Source organism: Dermacentor andersoni, chromosome 1 (assembly GCF_023375885.2).
Source record: "Dermacentor andersoni chromosome 1, qqDerAnde1_hic_scaffold, whole genome shotgun sequence".
NCBI classification, from domain to species: Eukaryota; Metazoa; Arthropoda; class Arachnida; order Ixodida; family Ixodidae; genus Dermacentor; species Dermacentor andersoni.
The window spans coordinates 123,725,498-123,750,177 of record NC_092814.1 but is presented as its reverse complement, the minus strand read 5'-3'; the positions used below and the strand labels follow the sequence as shown (position 1 = coordinate 123,750,177).

Genomic DNA, 24,680 nt, shown 5'->3' with positions numbered 1-24,680 from the left:
TGTTCGCGATGGTGCAAGACAATGCATTGCATCGACATTCACCACGTGGTAGTTGGGTGTCACAAAGACTTTGTCACGCACGGGTCCATTCAGTGGCAGCCAAATTTCGCGTATTCTTTGCAAAGTTCTGTAGGCATGCGGCCCTCGTGCGTATGCGCCTCCTTGCTGTTCGGGCTGCTGTATGGCTGCACACCTGTGGCTGTGCTCTCGGAATGCATTATCGCTGTTTTTCCAGACTAAGGAACACTAAAAATGCTCAGCGCTCGAGTCAGCCAGAGAGTTCTACAAGCGCCAGCCTAGCCATTTAATGAGGGTGCGCAATCTAAACGCCGCCTATTATATTTCGCTTATAAAGAATGTACATGTTGCAAGTCGCCAATCAACGCGTTTGTTACTCCTCTCTCTTCCGTAACAAACGTCTCTAACTAACAAGCTCTAGAGCCGTCCTCATACATTGCCGCAGACGAAGAACATAAGGTCGCGTCACTCATGCTGATCCTCCGAGCTTGCTGCACCTTGTTTGGTATGCTGTCAGCGCAGCGGCCGCCGGCGTTGTCCTCGGGTCGGGCGTCGTGGCCCGCCGCGTTCTTGTCGAGCGAAAGCTCGCGGTCGCCTCTGCTCCCTCGCCCACTTTCGCAGAGTCCGGAGGCCGCAGCGGGCCTCTTTGTGCGCATACGTACACACATCGCACACCGTGCACACGCGCACGTCGCGGTGTCCATTCGCGGAGCTCTCGTTAATTGTACGCACGGCCGGCGCGCGCTATGCATCGCGGAGCAGCAGGCTTCTACGCGTCCGCGGAGCTGGGGGGCACTTGGCCTCAGCAGAGGCGGCGGCGACACCTTTAGCTCGCGCTGACCTCTCGGCGCGAGCGAGGCGACCCCAATGCGCCCTTGCCCCATTGTTCATCACCAGTCAGACGTCCAGGTTGCCGCTCCCAAGACGTATATCGAGCAGCGAGGTTATATATAAAGCGGACCGCGCTCGGTAGCCTCTTGCACATTCATGAACGGCTACTGATCCGGAGTGTCGCCGCCGCGCTCGAGTCTCCGTGCCAGTGCACCGCCATCCTAATTCGTGCCGGGCGCCTCTCCGTGCATCGACGAGTCATGTGAATATCGCCTCGTCCCTGGATGCCGCTGGCCGACGACCAGGAGACTCGATGGCTTTCTTCTGGCTACCGGTGAGCTTCTGGGCTGCGCCTTCATTCCTCGTCGGAAGAGCACCTTTGTTGGCGACTTCATATGCCCGCTTTACGTCATCTGATGTCGTCAGAGTATACACTCTGCTCTCCGAAGCATGCAATGTGGCTGCACGTTTATGTGTCATCCAAAAGCAATTGGAAGGCACAGATCGGCCGGCACATCTGTTCGTGTTTTTTTTTTTTTCATTGCTTTCGCACAAGGTCAGGGCTATTCGCTCCTCGCCACTTTTATTTTTCTTGCTGCAGCACCTTTCCTCCTCCCTCTACGTGTAGTCTTACAAATATTCATTACCGCGACAGCTCCTGTATAGTCAGACATATATTTTTAAACGAACTAATGATTATCTAGGCGCGAGCATTGTGTCAAAGGAGGGTTTAAATTGTAGTTAGTGCTCAATAATTGGTTACGGTATGTTATATCTTGTCATGCGCTCTTTTGAGCAGTTACAAGGGTGCTTGTGACGTGACAACGCAATATCATTGAGCTGGTATTTCCAACATGAACGAAATCGTGACAGAAAACGAGAAGGAGCGCGAGATTCCCGGTGCGTAATTCAACCTATATACTAACGCAAGTTCAGCAGTTCTGTAGTGTTTGATATAATTCATAGATGACAACGGCGTAGCCACTTTGACCTGCAAACTCTCCTTGTGTTCTACGTACGCCCTGTTATATTGCGCACGATTTGCCTGATTGCCAGTATATTTAACTTGTGCACTTTAGCGTTACAGCTTTGCCGTTTGCTGACCAAAAGCAAAATCAGAATCAAACATCTTTTCATTTTCAAGTCTGACCGTTAAGGCAAAAGGAAAGAAAGATGCTTGTTTCTGCGGCGTATTTTTGTCGTTGTCACTACGAGTATACTTACTTACTTTTGTGCTTCAAAGAAAAAAAGAAAGAACGTTTTGTTAAAAAAGTAATTCGAACGCCAATGCATTTGTCCGCAAAGTTCGGGAATTAATATTTCGAAACTGGTGTCATTCTGAGAATTCGTGCCAAGTGTATCCACCTTGCGAACTCCACGGATAGAAATTGTAATTTGCAATATGGACCATAACATACTTAGTTAAAGCTTAATTAGTGAATTTGTGTAATTAGTCAATTATGCAAGTTAATTTCTGTACAAGTAATGTCCGCCTATTCGAGTAGACCAGCTCATGAACTAGAATAATGCTATCTGCCAGAGGCAACCTTTAAAAATTTTTGAAACGTTGCTGAAACACCCTGTATATTAGAGCGCTTGTTAAAATTCCGAGAATCTCAATTCTCATCAGTAGTCTTCAAATGACCTAGATTCGAAGACTTCTTACCCCCATCCATACATTTTCGTATGCGACACACACCGACTTTTGTATGCCCACCTCATTTTTTACGCACATGCACATAGAGTACAGAATGAAGTCAGGGCTATAGTAATGAGATATTTGTGATGTTATCACGTGATTGTGACGCTGCACTGACAGGCAGGCAAGCCGCAGGCAGAAACGAGGAATAAACTGTGCGCAGTTTATTGGGCGAACGTGTGCCCTCTATGCACAGCTTAGCGGCGTCGATAACAAGTGGGGTCGGAGCTAAGCGCAGCTTATACGACCCGCTCCGCGCACATTTCACGCGCTGAGGTACCGCATAGAATGGCGCTTATGGAAACTTGGAAGTTTCCATAAGCGCGTATCTATAGCGACGCGCAGTCAGCTTGGCTGCAAAACGACAAAGAATCCCAGCGGACGCACATTCGTTTGAGTTCTGCTCAGTCGGCTCCGCAACGGAGCCGAGTTAAATCTTCCGCTGCCGGGATGAGCGTCGTGCACAAATTCTTAGGATCACAGAGTTTCCTACGATAATTACTAGAGAGAACTCTAGCGCTGCGATTGTTCAGCCACCACGGGAATGGTGGAGGCGTATTCTCGGATGATCGCTTTCGGTGCGCGCTTATGGGCTGGTTGAGACTAACCGGATGAGATGATTGCCTGGTTGAGCACTACGTCACGTGAAGGCGATATTATCGCCGAAAGTGGACGTCCCAGAATAAGCCCCATGCATCGTTCCCCTACATGGATTTGTCTGATATCCGTGCTCGTGGCTTCAGACGCTCTTGTTCCTCTCTGTATTACGCTTTATCTGCCTTCATTGGCCCGCATTTCAATGCAATCTATAATTTTTCTTAATTTTTAATGCAGAAGAAAATAAGACTTTGTGAATACGCATAATCAACGCTAATGGCAGCGGTACGGCTTGTCCGTGGGTTATTGGTGTCAGTATCGAGCTTCTGTGCTATAGAGCTTCTTTGTTTAAATGCTGCCGTCGGACAATTCCGCCAATCTTTATTATTCACAACGCATTATACTTCGTTAATTGACAATGATCAGTTTGCAAAGTCACGAAGCCGTTAGAAGCCAGAAACACGAAGTTCAGCCAAATCCACGTATACTAACCATCATTCCCATGCTGGCTGAACCGCCCTGCCTGCAGTTACTGTAGACATTACTGTGCCACAGTTCCCCCTAATAATTGTATGAAACTCTACGGTCAGAATACACCGGTCCAAGCGGAGCGGACCGTAAACGCTCAGCTATATAGCTCGGCGCTTGCGTTTGGCCGGATTTTAAACAGGTTTAGCTGAGCGTTGCTTATGGTCCGCTCCGCCCACATTTCACGCGCTCGGGTGCTGCAGGGAACTGCGAGCTGCGTTACTGCGCTCATTCCACACTTCTGATAATCATTCATCCCAGAAAAACAGGCGACGCGCATATCCACTTGGCTGCGAAACGACAAAGAAACCCAGTGGTCGCACTAGCACGGACGGACCAGTCGGTTCGGCACCGGAGTGAGGGCTTCGCTGCCGCGCCCACTTAATATCTAAAAATTAAAAAGGATAAATAAATGCGAGTGCGCAAATAAACAATGCACACCCGAATTACACGAGGTAGCATGACATCAGCCCGCACACAGAACGGCGCAGAAAATAACCCGAGTTGGCTTGATATGACAGACGGAATCAGTTCATGTGGGAGAAAATGTGCGCGTCCACAAGAGATATGCGCTTGCAAGTACAACTTGTGGGTTGCCTACACGCTTTAATCTTACCTATATATCGAATAAACAATACGACCTCCCCTCTCTCTCTCTGATATGCATATTGTGCAGCAAGCTGTACCCGAGTTACTGGATATTTTGTTGCACCGCTATTTTTTTTCTTTCTGCCTTCTTTTTTTTTTATATCCCTTTATAGCCCCATTAGAAGAATAACAAAAACAGCCGAACGCCGACCCAAGTGGTGTTGTCAAAGGAGTTGGCGTCCCAACTTCCACACGGAAGCCTCATTCACTCTGGGGAACACACCATGCGGAAGCCGTAGCGTCAGTAACTTAATTAACAACGATTACAGATATAACTGCCTGCCCGTCCGTGCACGGAGACATGAAAAAAAAAAAAAAAAAAAAACTGGCGAAAAAAAATTATTGGCTCTTCCGTAATCGAGAGTAGGTGTAAGCACGAAATGGCAACCGGCAAAGCAGATTGGTTGGAGATGATACTGGTCACAATCTTAAAATGGGTGTAGTGCATGTTCTCAACGGCACACCACACCACACCCCACCGCACCGCTCCACGCCATTCTGTGCACCGGTCCATATGGACGCCATGATGCACAGCTAGAAGAAAAAAATCGGCTGAAGGCGGCATGACAGGTAGCGAAAGATGCCAGGGATGTCCACTGCCCAGCAAGAAGAAGAAAAGCGTCTGAATGAGGCAACACGAAGCGTGGCGCCATCTCTCGAGGCGGCGCAAAACCCCCACCGCGAAACTCTGGCGTTCAACAGCGCACAGACAACCCTGTCTCCGCGCCAAAAGATGACAATGAAGTGTATGGGTCCCTGTATCTGCCTCTTGAACGTCGCCCTATTGGAAATGACAAATAAAATTTCAGCGTACTAAGAGTTACAGCTTGAGTGATATCGTGGACATACATCAGGAAGAACTCGGAAGCAAAATTTTTCGCTACTTTGGGCAGTAACTAGAGTATGTAATGTGGCCATGTACAAAGTGTTGGGGGCCAGAGACCACATTTTCTTAAGTTTTGACTGGTCGCCCGGATGATCTTATTTTGTTTTCGCAACTTGCCCGGATAACGGCTCTGGATTTTAGCTGAAGGTCACTTCAAGGTTGTCGACAGCGGGAGCTAAAAACATTTCATGCTTAGAACGGAACAATTACTATCGGTTAATCGCACAGACAGTGAAAGCTAATGTGCAGTTGCGAGCCAAAGTTTTATTACCAATGGTGCCCCAAGTTTTTTTTCTTTCTTTTTTTACAGCCTGGACATGCTGGTTGAAGGAAATTTATTAAGTTCTACAGCGTATGCGCGCATCGTTGAACAGTGCAATGAGTTGAAGCAATTTCACTTGGCACAGCTGTGCTAAAAGAAATTTTAATTTCTTTTTTAATGCCGTGGTCTCAGAATTTTTGCTCACGAGTGTACAGTGCTCAGCGATCGAAACGCGGTACTCGGGCAACATGGTGGCCGGTACTTTCTTTCGCCACCGGTGGGCGCTGCTGACACTGAGATGGGGCATTTTTGTGTCGCGTGAAAGCATGGAGGAAGGAAACTGAGGAGAGGCTCTACCCCGTGCTCTACCCCCTCCGGGCGCTAGAAGAAAAGTGTGGAGGAAATGACGTAGTAGGTTCTGCTCTTTTTTGCTGTTTTTTATTTCTTTGCTGTAGCGGCCACGCCTTTCGGGCCACAATGGCGGCTTTGTTAGGGTTCTGTGCGCTCACACGTGTTGCTCCGTAGGCTTCGTACCGTGGCAAAGGCGCCGTGCGGGCAGGTTTGCGTTGGTCTCCGTGTTTTGTTGCGCTGCGTTATCTGGACCGTGCTCTACCGGATGTTGCTGTGGCCAGGTGGGACAGGAGGAACTAAAGTTCGTGAAATGAACGCGCATGCAACGCTGTACGCAATGTACCGCGCCACGGCAATGGCTACGGACGAAGGAATATCCGCGGGAAATGTTGCCCTCTTTCGCGGAATCATGCTAACGTGCTAACGATTGCTTAGTATTGCTGCGGAGCGCGCGGGTCCGAGCAGCACGGTTGCGCGCAGCGCGGCGTGGTTTCGCGAGAAATGTAAACAAGAGAGAAGAGCTGGCCCGATAGGCGGAGCAACGCCATGAGCAACGCCAACTTCCGGCTTGACTTTAGCTTCACAAAGGGTGACGTCAGGGCCTCTCCTTAGCTTCCTTCCTCCGTGCGTGAAAGCGAGCATCGTAACTGCGTTCGGCCTCCTAGCTGATCACTCAGCGACCACCGGTGGCGCAAGCACCGGCCGCCATGCTGTCTGAGTATCGCGTTTCAATCGCTGAGCACTGTGCATGCGTGTGCGCTCAGTATTGTCCCCGAATGGTTGCTTTGCTGATATCTCAGTCCTTCCTTATACTTCAAAACAATCGCCGTGGCATCTAACTTCAAGGTGTGAAGCATAACTTTGCCACATCACTCTTCCTAAAACATGGCTTGAAGTGGTTGAAGTGCTTGAAGTGCACTCTTCTCCCGTACGTCCTGTGTCCCGTTCGCAACCTTTCATCAGTTACATTACTATACAGAAATCACTTTCGTTTCGTCACTAAAGACTACGACGTTCATTTGGGGGGTTTTCTTCTACGTGGAAATAAACACAATCGCCTACTCTTGCCCTGCTAGACCTACCCGCAAATCAGCAGAAGAAAGGAAAACACAGCAGTGCATCACGGTCACGCATGACTGGCCGAGCATCGCGGTCTGGAATGATCTGGTCCTTCCGTCGCCCAGTGTGCTTGCGATGACGAAAGAAGAGGGAAAGCCTAGGGGCAGAGTTGCGACAAAAAGCGTTGCAGCAGTGTCCGAAGAACATTTATGACGCCCCACCACGCCCGCCAGGCAGAGCTGGTTCACACTCAGGGCCTATGTCGAAGTCGTGGTCAGAAAGGCATTAGTTTTCTTATCTTCATCCTGACAAAATCTACAACTGCAGCCGCATTCTTCTGACCCGGCTTGAAACTTCCCAGCGCTTGTAGTAATACAAGAAAGAAAAGGTTACAATAAAACATCATTATCCGACTTAGTGCAACAATAAACAGTAGCTATTCATTGTAAAAAAAAATACACTCACAAGCGATTTCTTAGCTTCTTGAGTACACATTTCTTAGTTTCACTACATCATAAAATTGCCCTTGAACGTAATCCTTGTGTTTCATGAAATTACTTGTATGTTTAGTTCAGTGAAGTTTCAAAGCATATGCTGTAACGATCAATGCAGTTGCGTTGCGATGCTGAGTTTTCCGACTCGCAAACCTCGTCAAAGAAAGCGATATAATAAGGAATGCGACCGCGACAGCTCATAAAAGAGGAATTCGCATTCGTGCCACGGTAGCCGCACTTGTTGCTACCAACACAGTATATAGATGCGATAGTCCAGAAACCTAAGTAAACGAAAACCCTTGCCAGGAAATGTTTTGTAGGGCTGTAGAGGTCTCCTAGGGCCGCTAATAGCAAGAAATAGCGCAGCAGCGGCGGCGTGGCATTGAGGCACAAGCAGTTATAGCTGCTTGTGCCTCTATATGCTGAAATTTAGTAGTACAGTTCCTGAAAAAAATATTTCTTTTTTTTTTTGTTAACGGAAGCACTCTATATCAGTGAAAAAGACGCTCAGAAAAATCCCGATCTCCGTGCATTTAACCGCACTGCTTCATCCCGGACTCCTAATGTGCGAGTGCTATATGCACTCATACAATCACTAACGCACTCATATGAACTCATTTTGACGTAAACTTCAAAGAAGCTCGGGCGGACAAATTGCTGACACAGATCGCAAGGCTAAACCCGCCTGTGGAAACACAACCAAAACCGCACCACCACTACTCATAAATTTAATTGTTCCTACTTAAAGGGACCCTGAAACGATTTTGGCGATTTTCTACAAACGTACTGAATCGTTAGAGTAGGTCCTTCTGATCATTAATTGACACATCTAAGTGCTCTGCGTAAAGCGTGTAATTTATTATTAGGTTTTAAAAATGCACATCGCTGTCGATCGCAGCGCACTGCTCGGCGGAATTTTAAGCCGCCCCTACCCATATGATGCAAATAACCCATATGACGTCACATGGGCGAGCTATCTGATTGGCTGACCAGGGCGCGTGGTCGATAATTTTTCCAACTTTATGGTGAACAAATGATGCTCGTAATAGTTGGAATGTTAGTTACTTTGTTTTTGTAAAAAGAAAATAACTTAAAGAGAATACACAAGTATAGTTTTTTAGTACACTTGAGCACTTCCGGCACACAGCAAGTGTCGTCTGCTTGTGTTACAACGTGCGCAGTCTTTGACGAGAGCTCCGCCGTCAGTGTCGATCAGTCTTTTCGTGAGCACGATGAATCACCCTTGTTGCGTTGTGGGCTGCAGACGTAGCGACTGGAAAGATGTGAAGTTGCGAAATCGTGTCTCTCTGCAAGGCAGCATACGAGCCAACTGGCTGCTGCGCATCGGACTGCGGCTATCCGATAGGCGCCAGGATTTGCGCGTTTGTGGCCGTCACTTTACAGCGGAAGATTACTAACGCAATAGCGTTTCGCAAGTCCGGTATTAGGGCAAACACAAGCGCAAGGGGACAGGGTCTGGCCGCTTGACTGCGCCGGGATGAGCCATGAGATGAGCTGAAAGGTAAATGTGAATTGTCTGCACGGTGCAGCCACCTGGTGGCACAGAGCTCAACCATACACAGTAGCAGCAACGAAGTGCATTCTTCTTTGCTGCTGGTGTGTATTTTTCGCAGGAGTGTAATCATCAACACGTTGTTCTTATAAATGTTTAAAATGTTTTACACTTGGTTAGAGCAATATTAGCGCTTGGTTTGACTGGTTAAGCGCTCCGCCAACAAGTGTCTGGACAGTGCAGACCGATCAGGCTGCTCACGTACGTCTACTCTGAAGTTCCTTCATCAGCTTGAGTTTATGCCTCCAGTCATTTGCCGAAATGACCAGCTTGCCTGTGGTTACCGGAATACCGGCCACCTTCGGCGCTACGACAGAATGCTCGCAACGCACGCTGCTTCGATGGCTCTCGGTCGACGGCCAAGCGGCCAGCGGAGAGGTCTCGCGCGGGAGGAGGCGTGCTCCAACAACCGGAAGTGGACGATGTGACGTCGCATCGTGACGCAGGACCAGTGAAGGCGGAGCTTAGCGCCGCTCGCTCGGCGAGCGAGTTGAGGAGGAAAGGCATGGCTAGGGAGGAGGGTAACTTCTAATCGCTTGTAACTCCATTAATACGTAACGCTTCATTTAAATTGTGGTGCGAATGTTCTACTTAAGCTGTACCCTATGCGCCTACAAAATTTGTCCGAACCGTTTCAGGGGCCCTTTAAAAGTTTCGGGCCCATTTTGGTGTGAAAACGATAAGATCTTGTTTCCTTGTACGAGCAAAAGCCCCGTAACACTCCCAACTGCGCAGACTGAGCTCCATTAAATGTACTGTGTATTTTTTTGTTCTTTTCGTGGGTGTGCAGTTTATGCGCGGATCTCCAAAGCGGCCCGGTCTCGGCGTAATGTCTGTGTATAGTTCAAGCCGTACGTGCTGCCATAAAAAGGCCCCGACACTAGAACACGTTCGGTGTTTATTCTTTTCCGATGGTGCATGAGAATATCTCGATAAAAAAAAGTTACGTGCATCTCAAAGTGCCTGACTGCAGGTTACGAGGTAGTTTGTAGAAAATCCCTGTCGTAAGCACCAATCTTATGTTCCCGTGTTACGCCAACAAAAGCATTGTCCTCGCTTCTTAACTTTAATTGTTGCGCTGACTAAAGCTGTGACTACAGACATCATATTAAAATCGAATAAGTTCGTGGACTGATTGCATGGTCAAACGCTTTTTGCAGGCCATTCCATAATTTATCGTTAGCTGAGTGTTCTATCCCTGTCACATTTCAGAGCAGAAGAGTAGCCGGCGCCTCTAAAAGAGGCGCCAGCGTTGGAAAACAAACAATCATTATTATTATTATTATTATTATTATTATTATTATTATTATTATTATTATTATTATTATTATTATTATTATCATCATCATCATCATCATCATCATCATCATCATAAAGAATGGGTAGATACAACTCGATAATTCGCTCGGGTAATAGTACCACAGGTCTGCTGATATGTTTGCCTAAAGCTGCGCCTTGTCGAATAATATGCGATACCGTCGCTACTGGACAGACACAAGACGAAGACGACACAACACGCGGCTTTTTTCACGTGTCCTTGTCCCCTAACGCTGCTATCGCATCATGGCAAACCAACATGCCCAGCGCAATGTGCTAACAATCTTGTCAACCGCGTTGCGTTTGCGCTTGCTGTGTACACTTCGTTCATAAAATGTCAAAAATACTGCAGTGTCCTTTTAACGTCTTCGTAAAGTGTTATATATTTTTTTCATGTAAAGAAAAAGAGAGGAAGTAAGCTATTTGTCTTTAAACTTGTGTTAGACAATGTGAGTATTGCTCGAATACTGTCAATACATATTAAATTAAGCATTGGGGAAGCAAGGTGCCAGAATCCGATTTGTTCCGGCTTAACTGCTACGTTACCATACAGGTTAAACAATAACTCCATTGACAACTTGACAACTACGTCGTCCCGATTGGCGGGGTATGTTCTTGCGTACCGCATCACTTGCCTTACCAGCTGTAAACGTGGCAGACCGTCCACTACTGAATAACTAAGTGGTATCAACACAAATGAAGAAAAAAAAACAACGGTAATTTATAGGTTTAGCAATCATAATACAGTTTGCACAAGGGCCTGTGTGACTGCCAGCTGATTTTACTTGTATTATATAACGACTTCGTAGGCCTCTCCTCACCAAATAAAAACTAAAAGCTTAAGAGGCACACTAAACCAGTTTATAATGACGAGGTATTCTTTCAATTTTTTTTTTTCATTTCTTTGACTAAATATGTTAATCACTATTAGTTGATGAAATTCAGTCGGATCTTTGGCTTCTAGAATTTTGCGCTCAATACGAAACGCCGATGAAGCTTATTTGAGTGCAGTCTTGTACACGTTACAGAAAGAAAGTAACCGATTACAATTACAATTAATTTGTTCAAGAATGTAATTGATTGCAGTTGTCAGTTACTGCCCCACGAAAGTAGCCGAGGAATTACTCAAAAGTAGTCGATTGCTTCTGCGTTACTTTACTCCAAACCTTTAATAACAGTGCGAGAGAGAGAGAGAGAGAGAGAGAGGAAAGGGGAAAGGCAGGGAGGTTAACCAGAGAAAAAGATCCGGTTGGCTACCCTACGCTGGGGAGAGAGGGGAGAGGGAGGTAAAGTGGTAACAAAGTAGAGAAAAGGAAAGGAAGGAGCATAGACACACAATCACAATCGGTCACTGTCACCGAATACTGTCATCGCACAGCACAGTGACACTTGAAGCACTGTCAACACCTGTTCAGGCTACAGCCGCCTGTCCAATTCTGTCGCCCGCAAGAACCGCAACAGTGCACTCGTCGCCCTCTGCTGCGAAGGCTTATGATGGCGGTATTTTAAAATAAGTTCCTCTGTGAGAGGTCTTTGGTCAAAGCGCGCTATCGCGGTTGCGAGTGATTGTCTCTGTAAATTATATCGAGGACAGTCACAAAGAAGGTGTTGAAAAGTCTCCTCGTCACCACAGTCCTCACACGATGCGTAGATACAATAAACACAACGAACTGGCCTAGCACATTCAGTGCACCCTCGGCAGCCCCTTATACGTTATGTTTACAAACAGTTGCTTTCAAAAAATTTCATCGGTCATCTTCCCTCTTTTTTGTCGTGAAGACATCAGCAGCGACATCGAGAACTCGCTCGATGTGCGCGCTCGTGGGTAGAGCGGTGCTGTAACGTATACGCGCTCAAGATTGTCATTATTCAGCGCCTGGTCCCTCTGTGACTCGCAGCGCGTCATTGTCCCTGGGACTTGAAGTCGACCTTCCCCGTCGGGCCAATGGAAAGCTGTAGAAATCAATCGTAGATGATATCTTGGCACTAACGTCCTAAGCGGCCTTCGTTATGGAGGCATACCAGCACCGATTGGTCGGCCAACATCGGGTGGAGCCGTTAACATGGAAACAAATACTGAACTCCCGGGTTTGCCTGTCTGAACACGCGCATCAGCTAGGCTGCTCCGCGGCACGATCTCATGCATTCTACTGCAGTTCCCACCAAATTCAGGCTCCCAAAATTGCGTCTCCTGCCGCAGCTTGTCTCACCAATAAAGTAACTAATTACAAGTAATTATGTACTCACAAAAGTAATTGAAGTGCAGTGAGCACTACCGAGTATAGAATGCAATCGTTAAGTTAAAAGATTACCAAAAAGTGTTAGAGGTTACAAGTAATCAATTACATATAATTCGTTACTTGCAAGTCTGTCTGAGTGACATCACATAAGAGAGCGAATCAGAAAGACTTTGCCCCTATTTTTATAAGTCAAAATAAGGTAAGTACAGGTAATTACAAATACACGTGCTATTCTACGTACCTCACACTATTTTTCCACATAGGCCCCACACCAGTTCAGACATTTGTCGCAACGCAACATTAAATTTGAGATGCCCTTGTGGTAGAATTTGTCCAGTTGACTGAGGAACCACCGTGTCTTGGCTTCATCGTTGCACGTGAATCACTGTCTTGCCAAGAACACTCCCATACGAAATGCCAAGCTCCCGAGAAATGTCATTGAGGTGCACAGGCCGATTTGCTTTCACCATTGCATCCACGCGGGACATGTCGTCAGTCAGCGGCGCATGCGGCCTCCTGGAACGCTCATTGTCATGCAAGTATTCACGCCCTTTTGGGAGCTCACAACACCACCACCTCACACTTCTCAAAGCAAGACACCTTTCTCCATACGTGGGCTGCATTTCCCTGTGGATTTCGATGGGCGTTCGTTCCCTTGCTCCAGAGGAAATGAATCACAGTTAGTTGCTCGTACACCATGGACGTGTGAAGCACAACCGCCATCTTCAACAACTGACAGCAGCACTACGCCGCGGAGCTACCGGCATATAGGGCCGGGCCGGTCCAAAAATGGTCCACCGGTGGGAATGGATATGTTGACTTCGTATTTACAGCCGTAATTTGCCTAAAAGAAATAGGGGCAAAAACTTTCTGATTTGCCCTTGTATTTCACTATATTGTCAAGTTATTTTCATTGTTAGTTAATTTCAATGTGGCATGGCCCTCCTTCTTTTTTTCTTGCTTCCTTTCTGACTTGTCAATCTTCATCTCGCAGTAACACTGCCCTATTCGTCGTACCATGAATGTAATCGACCAATCTAGGCTGACTTGTTTCTCTTTAGTGTACCTATATACGAGTCAATGTGAAACATGCCTCTTTCTTTCGCAGGTTGGGTTCGTGTGCTTGGCGTTGGTTCAGCACGTACATGGTGGCCAGCAACGTCAGCCATCGCCATTTGAGATGTCGAGCGGCGTAAACAAGAACCAGCTGGACCTGGCCAAGGAGCTGCTACGTCTTTTCAACCTTCACCACGTGCTTGCGTCCATGAACGTTTCTCACAGTGTGCGACTAGGCTCGGGTAACGAAGGCTCCTCTTTCGTGCCCTCGAACCCATATTGGATTCTTATGAACCACACGCAACGACGGCAGCCAGTACGGCCAAGTTTCGTGCCTACGGCGGTAACCAAAACTAGTGCAGTTAAACCTACAGGGCATTTAGTTAAGGTCATCTCTACTACTAGCAAGAGAAACCACACTCAAAGCAAAACATCCAGATATTCCACAGTCACAGCGCTGGTACCTGAAAAATCTCTGTCGTCAGGCTACAGCCTCAATTCAACAGGCTCAAAGGCTCTTCAAACGAAAAATCAGAGTTTCGTTGCGCCGTTGCCAATGGAGAAATTCACATTCGAAGATGCTCCTAAAAGCAGGCCTCTCTTGCGCACACTTCACAAAGAATCACTGACTGAGAAAATTGAGCGGGCCAAGACGTCGTCTTTTCCGACTGGGAGTATGCACAGGGGCCCAAAAACTAAAATAAGAAGCACCGAGATCGACGGCGAAGCCGCCGCTTCAGATTTCAAGCTACAGCCGGCCATGAGAATCATAACGTCTCCGGGTAGCAGCGTCAAACATGAAATACCGGTTGCTTTTAACCATGCTTTTATTGTTCTGGGCCAGCCTGTGGAAAGAAAGAAGGCGCTGGCGTCTGATTACGAAGTCTCGGTCCTCGGAGCCGTTCTGGGAGACCTCATCGACCAGTCTGAATCAGCTCACAAGCATAACAGGACACGTCAGTACAAACATGTCTTCAATATTGGAGACAAACCAGTGATTCAAATTACTGAGGTATCAAACACAAATTCAGAACAAACACCGAAAACGAGCAGCTCTGCTGTTGGCGAAGACGTCAGCAGTAGGTCAGCTGTTTACAAACACTGGTCGAGCTCTCGGACGCCCGTCTACAAAAAAGGTCCTGTGACTGGTGTGCGCGCTGTGGCCCACTCATCACCAACCGCACCTCGCGATAACGAAGAGCGTCGATTTGAGCAGCCCTCAAATACGCTCATCTCACCGAGAACTGGGGAACCTACTCTTGGCACAAGTGCCTCTGAGCTACAGAATACGTACAAAGCAACTCGCCCATTTCCGTCAACTCCTCTTTCCTACCATACTTCAAGGCATGAAAGTTTTGCCGCACGAATGTTCACCGCGAGGAATGAACAGGGTGCCCCATTGTCGGGTGGTCAGTGGATTCCGTTCAAGAAGGCACCTGTAAAACGAGATGTGTCTTCCAAAACTGAGACCAAAGCCGATGCTAAAGCGCAAAACGCAAGTGCGCCCCTGAGTGCTCTTCTCGATGACACTAATACGATAAAACCTGGCAAAAAATGGCGCGGAATTCTCAAGCCAAGGTATTACGAGACGGTGAACTTCACCGTGCCACAATTGCTGCCGGGAGTAATTTTCACACCCGATATACGCGGCACCCCGATTTCGTCCATATCGCCTTTCGACGAGGCTCCCATCGGGAGCGTCCACCGAGTTGTGACTATTTACGGGAAGAAGACCAACCACAAGCCGTTGTCCCCTGTCGCAGTTGTAGTAGCTGAAGGCTCGCAGCCATCCTCAACTGTAATGCAGCAAACATCGATAGTGAAGCGGCGACATGACGAACCAGACACGCCGAAACCCAAGTACCTGCACGGCCTGTCGGACAAGTATGGTGAGCGGCCGCCTCCTCCTGATCGCAAGGACGACTACCTTCTCCACAAGGGGCCCAAGGGCTTCCGAGGAGAGGGCAGGAGGCCGCCGCTCGGCGGTGGTCGTCACCCGCCTCCGTTGGAACCCAAGTTCGACCCTGAGTTTGAAAGGTCACGCTTCTTGAAGCCACCGCCCTTGTTCCCGGAAAGGGACCGACCGCCACACCACGGACGCCACCCGGACGATCACCCTCGTCACCGAGATGGGCCACCGTACGGGTATGGACACAGGCATCCGGACAAGGGGCACTACACAAATGGCGAGCATCCTGACCGTCCCGGAAGAAGACTGCCACCGTATCACGACGTGCCGGACAGGAGCGAGGGTCTGCCGCCAAAGGAGGACGGCGAATACGAAGAGGACCTCGACCCGTCGCGTTTCGATGACTACGAGGCCTGGAGGCACCTGACGAGGCCACCGCTGCCGGCCGGCGGCTTCCCGCCTCCCTTTATGCCGGGCTACGGTGCCTATCCTCCGTTCCGTGGCCCTCCTTTCCAAGGAGGTGGCCCGCCTTTTCAGGGTGGTGGCCCACCTTTCTTGGGCGGCCCAGGCATCGGCACCATTCTGCCCGGAAAGAAGATGGAAAAGTTCAAGTACCTCCTCAAGGGCGGTTTCCGTGGTGCGGGGGGCCTTCGACCTTCATTTTTCGGGGCACCGCAAGGTTGGTACTGCCCGTGCAATTACTACCCTCCTGCGGGACGTTTCGTCACTCAAGGCTACCCTGGCTTCTGGGGACCAATGCGCGGTGATTAGTCGTGGAGTCAACAATGCGTGGAATCAACATATTGACTCGTGCACACGTCCTGCCCTTCGATATCCACTTGTCTCTCCCGCAGGAATGTTATCTCTCATAAGTGCATAAGCAGGCGAGCACAGTAAAAGTGAAAGTGTCTACTGGTGTTCAAGGCAACGGAGGGCATTTTTCCTCATCACAGCCATCTGCAGCAATAAAGCGCAGCCATGCCCACCATTTCATGCTTTCACAACGCGCTGACATATTGTCCACGTGGGAGAAATGAATGCGAGAAATCATATTTATTCACATCAGACATTCCACCTTGTGGGCGAAGTAAACACACCACTGTTTGGGCCCTGCGTCCGTGGAAACTCGTGTGAATAAAGGTCACAAGATAACTAGTTGTCCTTTGAACTTCCTGGTACAGTGAATGAGTATGCAGGCTCTAAGTACTGTGACTCTTTCTTACAATTTCAGCCGCCATTTGGCGCATAGACTTATGTTTCATTTCATTTAGAAGTTATGTAGCGTGGCAACCCAAACGAAAAATAACAACAGAAGTAATAATAATAATAATAATAATAATAATAAAGAAAGTGCCGGTAAATGCGGGAACAGCAGAACAAGATTTTTAGCTGTGAATTGTGAAGTACGTAAACATGTATTGATCTAATGACATATCGTAATTTGATAACTCTTCTGCTACCCTCCCCTTCCCCCATTGTTAACCTTTCTCAAGAGTAAAAAAATAAGGAAAATTTATGCAGATCCCATACACTGTGGGAATCGATGCACGCGAAGCTTCCATGAGCCAGCAAGGCAAAATGGCGCATTACAACAGGCGTGCTGCAGATTTCAGTGACGAATGCCCGTCCCTCAGCCACCACGGCGGACCTTGCAGAGCATGCGGAATTTTTATTCAGCATTAAGGCGAGATGCAAGTCGAAAAATCGCATTTATCTTTTAAAAAAATCGTTCTTTTAAATTTTGGTCGGAAAATTGCGCTTCAGCATGCTATCTTCCTGCGTAAAAAAAGTCAAGGTGTTTCTCCATTCAGAAAACCGTGAAAGATGGTTCTAATCAATGCATGGTACGTAGCTGGTAGCTGTAGGAGCTTCATTCTTCCATTCATGCTCTACACTTGTATGTGGCTTTGAAACACTGTGCTCAAGTGGTCCAGGACAAGAAACTTTGTTTCGGCATTTGAGATGCTGCGCTTCGCTTGTAGGTGGGGTGCAATGAAGCTACAGGTATAACATCCAAAAAAGACCTTCGTGGGTGGAGGTGACTTTGTTTAGGCCATTACAACCCTAAAAATCGGACGGTATTCAGAGCCGCAGGGAAATGGGAGCGAGTTCTTGCTCTTATAGCCTCCGGAGAAACGCCGTGCCTGCGGGTGACTCGCCCAGCCTTTATAGCTGCGTCAACAAGGCCTGAGAGGCTGAAAGGCGGAGTGGAAGAGGCTCTGCTTCATCAGCAATTTTCTTGTTCGAAGCCGCCTGAGGAACTCCCATCGCCAAACGAAGTTCCTTTCAGTGCCCTGCCTCCAAGTGCTCGGATTGACTCGGTGATGGTGACATCAGTGGCAGCTGATAGAGAATGCGGCTTGTTATCAGTGCAGCGTTCGGTTTAAGCATAGATATAGGATTGTTTCCCCAACGTACAACTGCCATGCGACGAAGTGCGTTGATTCTTTGCACTGATTCAGCCACAAAACTTCCGACCGCGCGTCGCCATGGTAGCTTTCTACCGATGGTGACGCCCAGGAATCAAACACTAGCTGCATGACGAATTGGATGGCCTCGAATATTCAGCGTCAGATTTTTCCGCTGATAGAAGTCAGATTTTTCCGCTAATAGAGATAGGACAAGCGTCGATAAGCTGCGTTCGATGATGGAGATTGTATTCTAAGCTATCCGGGCCAAACGTTTGTGTCGGTACCACAAGATCCAAATGCAGATGTCACCAGCGTAGATGGACATTTTAATTGCCGTCCAACCTAGTTTCAGTGCACCTGGTAGGCTGACCAACATCATCATCACCATCAGCAGCAGCAGCAGCAGCAGCAGCAGCAGCAGCAGCAGCAGCAGCAGCAGCAACAGCCTATTTTATGTCCACTGCAGGACGAAGGCCCCTCCATGTGATCTCCAATTACCCCTGTTCTGCACCAACCGATTCAAACTAGCGGCCGCGCATTTCCTACTTTAATCACCCACCGAGTCCTCTGCCGTCCTCGAATGCGCTTACATTCTCTTGACACCCATTCTATATCCATAGAGGTCCACCGGTTATCTAACCTGCGCATTACATGACCTGCCCAGCTCCATTTCTTTTCTCTTAATGTCAATTAGAATATCGGTTATACCCGTTTGCTCTCTTATCCAAACCGCTCTCTTTCTGTCTCTTAAATTATGCCTAGCATTCTTCGTTCCATCGCTCTTTGCGCCGTCCTTAACTTGTTCTCAAGCTTCTTTTTCAGTCTCTATGTTTCTGCCCCATATGTCAGCACAGGTAAAATGCACTGATTGTACACCTTCCTTTTCAATGATAATGGTAAACTTCCAGTCAGTAGCTGACAGTGTCTGCCGTATGCGTTCCAACCCATTTTTATTCTTCTGTGAATTTCCTTCTCATGATCGGGATGAGTAATTGACCTAGATAAGCGTATTCCTTCACAGACTCTAGAGGCAGACTGGCGATCCTAAACTCTTGTTCCTTTGCCCGGCTATTCATCATTATCTTTGTCTTCTGCACCCTACTCTTACACTCTCTCTGTTACGGGCCTCAATCATTTGTTGTAACTCGTATCCAGTGTTGCTGAAGACGACAATGTCATATGAAAACCGAAGGTTGCTGAGATATTCGCCGTCGATCCTTACTTCTGAGCCTTCCCAGTTTGATAGCTTGAATACTTCTTCCAAGCACGCAGTGTATAGCATATGAGAGATTGTGTCTGCTTGTCTGACCCCTTTCTTTATAGGTATCTTCCTACTTTTCTTGTGGAGAATTAAGGTAGCTGTGGAATCTGTGTAGATATTTTCCACGATATTTAAGTAGGCGGTCTGTACTCCTTGATTACGTAATGCCTCTATGACTGCTGGTACCTCTACTGAATCAAATGCCTTTTCGTAATCTATAAAAGCCATATAGAGACGCTGATTGTACTCTACGGATTTCTCTATTACCTGATTATGACATGGAGGCGATCCATTGTAGAGTATCCCTTCCTGAAGCCAGTGTGTTCTCTTGGTTGACTAAAGTCTGGTGTTGCCCTTATTCTATTGCAAAGTATCTTGGTGAATATTTTATATATGACTGGTAGTAAGCTAATGGGCCTATAATTGTTCAATTCATTTACGTCTCCCTTTTTGTGGATTAGTATAATGTTTGCATTCTTCCAGTTTTCTAGGACCCTTGAAGTCGACAGCCACTTCGTATAGAGAGCCGCCAGTTTTTCAAGCATTATATCTCCTCCATCTTTGATTAAATCGACTGTTATTCCATCTTCTCCTGCCGCTTTTCCCCATTTCATGACTTGCAAGGCGCTTCTGACCTCATCGCTAGTTATATAAGGAGCATCTGCAACCTGTTGACTACTGCCTCGAATGGAGGTATTGTCGCTCCTCTGGGTCCTGTGCAGGTTAGTATAGAACTCTTCCGATGCTTTGACTATACCTTCAAGATTGCTGATGATATTACCCTGCTTATCTTTCAGTGCATGCATCTTACTTTGTCCTATGCCAAGCTTCCTTCTCACTGATTTCATGCTGCTTCCTCAGTATTTCTCACGTTTTGATTTCGAATATCCCTTATTCTCGCCTTGTTGATTAGTTTTGACAGTTCCGCGAATTCTATCATCTCTTGAGTTGGATACTTTCATTCTTTGTCGTTTCTTTATTAGGTCCTCTGTTACTTGGGAGAGCTTGCCTACTGGTCGCCTTGGTGCCTTACCTCCCACTTCAGTTGTTGCCTCTGAAGCCAGCCTAGTTACGGTTTCATTCATTACCTCTATGTCATCATCATCATCATCTCTCTGTTCTTAGGCTGCATATTTGTTTGCAAGTACATACCAGCCTAAATTTGTCTGTTCTTACCCTTACTGCCTCTAAGATGACCTGTTTTTTCTTGACCAATTTTACTCTTTCTCTGTTCAAATTGAGATGAATCCTGGTCCTCACTAACCTATGATCACTACACTTTACCCTACCTATCACTTCTACATCCAGCACTATGCTGGGATCGGCAGAAAGTATGCAATCAATTTCATTTCTTGGTTCAGCATTAGGGCTTTTCCAGGCCCACTTTCTGTTGCTACGCTTCCTGAAGAAGGTATTGATTATTCGCAGCTTATTCCTTTCTGCGAATTCTACCAGCATCTCTCCTCTAGCGTTCCTAGGGTCGACGCCGTGGTTGCCAATTGCTTGTTCGCCAGCCTGATTTTTCCCGACTTTTTCAGCGAAGTCGCCCATTACTAGAGTTTACTGAGTTTGCACTTTCCTCGTCGCTATTTCAACATCTTCATAAAACTGATCTACTCCATCATCGTGATTGGATGTTGGAGCGTAGACTTGTACTACCTTTAATCTATACCTCTTTTTAAGTTTGATTACGATTACGGCTGCCCTCTCATTACTGTTGTAGAATTCGTCAATGTCGTCCGCTATGTCCTTATGGATGAGGAATCCCACCCCGTATTGCTTCTTATTTGGGAGGCCTCTATAGCAGAGGACATGACCGTTAGTCAGCACTGTATAAGCCTAATCAGTTCTAATCTCACTAAGGCCAGTGATATCCCAAACAATATCTGATAGTTCCTCAAAGAGTCTTGCTAAGCTAGGCTCACTCGACAGAGTTCGGGCATTAAAGGTTGACAGGGTCAGTTCGCATTCGTGGCCTGTCCGGGTCCAAAGATGTAGCACACTCTGCGGTGCTACAGGTCTGACCGCTGGTAGGCTGACCATGGCAACGTTAAAGATATGCGGACCCCACGCATTGTGGGAATCGACGTAAGCGAAGCTTTCTGTGCTGTTCGCGTTGATTGACGATAATTAGCTGTGATGTTGACGGCACATGTTTAATTCCTTCAACGTTTAGTCCAACACGAGAGTGGTTAGTTGATGTTAAACGTTACCTTACCTACACCACTCCTATTTGTCTGCGTAGTACACAGAACATACAGGGGGAGGTGTTTGCTTGAGGCGTTGTTGTGCCCCATACTCGATAAGCTCTGAGTGGGTTGAGTATTCGAATTGCCTCACATGGCACATCGCATATGGCAAAAGTATTAAACTTTAATCAAATTATGGGGCTGTACGTGCCAAAACCCCACTCGGATTATGAGGCACACCGTAGTGCCGGACTCAGATTAATTTTGACACCGTGGTATTCTCTAACGTCTCCCTAAATATATATACACGCGCGTTTTTTTTTTCGCCCCCGTCGAAATGCGGCTGCCGCAATCGGGATCGAACCCGCGACCTCGAGCAATGCCATAGCCGCAGAGCTACCACGGCGGGCGCAGAAGTGTTGATTTGACATGTGACCGCTTCCGTAGTGTCGCGTAGACCCTACGGTGCGCTTTAATGCTGCTCTGCTTATGCACGCCTTGTGTAAGTTGTCCGCTTGACAATTGTGCATGGTTTTTATTTTTCAGAAATAGCAGAAACGTACCGTACCGTACCTTGAACTTAAATTTATACCGCTTGCCCCCAACCGCAGTCGTATCTATATTGTAGTAGCATTTCCTTGCCTTCCCACGTCACCTTTTTCCAATCTGCCCCCCCCCCCCCCCCTCTTGTATGGGAACTGCGAGCGAAAAGTGGCAAGGCTGTTACGCATTCGTTTCGCGACTGCGTCGGTTCTACCTATTCTGTACCTCCTTTCCCCCCTCCTCCTTGCCATTCTATCTAGCTTCCCTCTGGACTTGCACGTTACTAGAAAGGTAAGCGCTGCAATTTCTGCAATGCTTTTGAGAGGCCCACGGATAATTACAGCTGTCAAGAGGCTAGTGCGGCGACGCCCAGGGAGCTCCAGAGGGAATTGTGCACATTCAACGCGGTGCAAAGGCTCAAACAAGTTTCTCGCGTCGTCTTAACTCGCGCCGCACTGCTGACATGTATACACACGCTCTGAATCACCCCTTAGCGCGGTGTTCCAGACAGCAGCAAAAACAGCAGCAGTAGCAGCAGTGGGAAAGTCGAAGGAATAGGCAAAGAAAGCAACGGCGATAGGACTCTTCCTTGTGGAACGCCCAGGGAAATGCGTCGCTTTTCTCTCATTGTACTTCCGAGCTTAACCTGGACGAATCGAAGAGCATTTCCCGAGACGCCCATGGCTTGCAGTCTGTCGATGATGCCTGTATGAAGCACAAAGCCGTATTCTTTGGTAACGGCTATAAAGATGGCGAGTGTCTAAACGCTGCCGATCCGATAGTGCTCGATGCAGCTTAGTAAGTCCAAGACACTGTCCTGGGCACTCAACCGGGGGCTAAATCCGGTCATACACAATGGCAGTCTACTTCCTTGCTCAAGATGCCAAGTTAACGTCGTACCTATTAGTCTTTCCATCAACTTTGATACACATGACGTTAGCTATACTGGCCCATATGAGGCAAGGTTTGCAGGGGCCCTATAAAGTAAAACTATTCCAATATTCTTTATTCCAATCTCCTGACGTCAAATTTGCGTAACCACCGACGCAAGCACCGGGCGGTCACCCGCAGGGTTGTCTCAACAGACCAATCAAAAGCTCTCCTGGTTCATAGGAGGTCACTTTTGTTTGCATAAAAAACGAATAACATTGCCTACACTAGCTGAGCGGCTTGTCTTATCTAATTGGCTGACAAGAGACGAGGAGCACGCTCAAGTGGACAGACATTCGGTGGGGCCGAGCCACTGCACTGAAAGTCGATAACTGGATGAAGAAGGCGGTGCCGGCGTCTGCAATTGGTCCGCTTTCCCTTACTTAGCTTGCGGTGGCTGGTCGAAAATTGCGGCGGCATGCAACGGAAGCTTAAGAATGATGCTAAAACGGATCCTCAGCAAAGGAGATTGGCAGAATGAGGTCGTCAACGTGCCGAAAGTGCTCGAAAACGTTACACGGCCAGGCAAGAAGTTTTATTATACGTAAATAAACCCATGCTCTCCGGCAGGTGCGAGGATCCAGCGCCTGAGCGATCGGCGGAAGCCATCTTTTATTCCTTCGGAACGGGGCAAACCTGCGGCTATTCAGAAGAAAATTCAGTTTTATTCGGCATAATAATGCATCTTTAATGCGTACACGTCACTTTGACGCGGTGAGTTTTTGCGGTTTTGTGACGTCGCGTGGCAGGCAGGTGAAATAGGTGCACTCGAAAACTTTTGACCAATAGCCGGGGGCTAATGGCGAAAAGGCGTCGAATAAGAAATAATTTTTTTTTTCTTTTTTCGGTCAAATCATGCATAATCAATGTGTACACGTCATATCAGATGGGGAGCTATCGCGGTTTTCGTGACGTGGCGTGACAGACAGGTGAAATGGGGGTGGTCCAAAAAGTTTTTGACCAATCGCGGAGGGCTGATTACAGAATTCGAATAGAAAAGTTTGGAATAGTTTTACGTTATAGCGCCCTTTCATTCATTTTCCCCGCGTCGTCGGCCCTCCCATTGGCTCGCGCTGATGAAGTGGTTTGTCACCGCCGTATATAGGGGTTCTGAGCGCCGCCTGATAGACGCTACATGTTAGGAGGCGAGTGCGCTGTGTTCATTGTGTCTTTTCTGGGTAATTCGACCATCGGCTTCTACTCTAAGTGCTTACACCTGCATGTAATCATACCCGGATGCAGCGCCTGCTGCTGCAGCATCCGTGCAAATGCCGGGAGAGCTTTTTTTTATGTTTTATCCCGATATAGAAAGGTGGCCAGGCACTGTGTGTTGTGTGCGTCCAGGAAATCAGGTAGAAGAACTTCATTCTCTCTCGAAAACATCCGCTTAATTAGGTGAAGTTTTCTTGCCGTATATACGTGACGCGTTTCCCATCTGGTTTAGCAAAGTTTAGCCACGGCGGGTCTGGAGTATATACGCGTTTGCTCTCTTAGAAGCGCGCAGATATTCCAGACGGGCCGTGGTTCAGCACGAACTATTTCAGATGACATGCGTGTGACCGTTTTGTTAAGTTGCCGCAGTGTTCACGCGAGAAAAGGCCCACTTAATAATTTCAAGCAAAGGAGTGGTGCGACAGTGATTTCCAATAAAAAAACTTGAATATAAAAATTGTCATGTTTCTTTCTTTCGTTTGATTGCTTACATTGTGTCACGTGGTATCTTTGTTAAGAGGGGACTTCATTTGTATATTTAGCCTCAAACGTACACATCCCTCACAGATGCTGACGGCCAGAAGAGCCTCGCATAAGACCACGCCCATTTAATTCTTTCACAAGAATGCCTATGTGTTCGAAATGCTGCAGAAAAGTTGAGTTCCA

General features: G+C 47.5%; 1 protein-coding gene across 1 annotated transcript; it reads left to right on the top strand.

Annotated features, from left to right (window-relative positions):
• The first annotated feature begins 674 nt into the window (after positions 1 to 674).
• Positions 675 to 16,636, top strand: LOC126545825 (uncharacterized). Its single transcript, XM_050193829.3, has 2 exons — positions 675 to 1,183; positions 13,612 to 16,636. Exons 1-2 carry the CDS (start codon positions 1,163 to 1,165, stop codon positions 16,237 to 16,239), a joined length of 2,649 nt encoding a protein of 882 aa, XP_050049786.2. The 5' UTR covers positions 675 to 1,162; the 3' UTR covers positions 16,240 to 16,636.
• Positions 16,637 to 24,680: the final 8,044 nt, after the last annotated feature.

Excerpts from the sequence above, each read along its gene's own strand:
- LOC126545825 (XM_050193829.3), top strand. The coding sequence starts at position 1,163 with ATGGCTTTCTTCTGGCTACCG. Across the intron at positions 1,184-13,611 it reads TGGCTTTCTTCTGGCTACCG|GTTGGGTTCGTGTGCTTGGC; the intron begins GTGAGCTTCTGG and ends TTTCTTTCGCAG.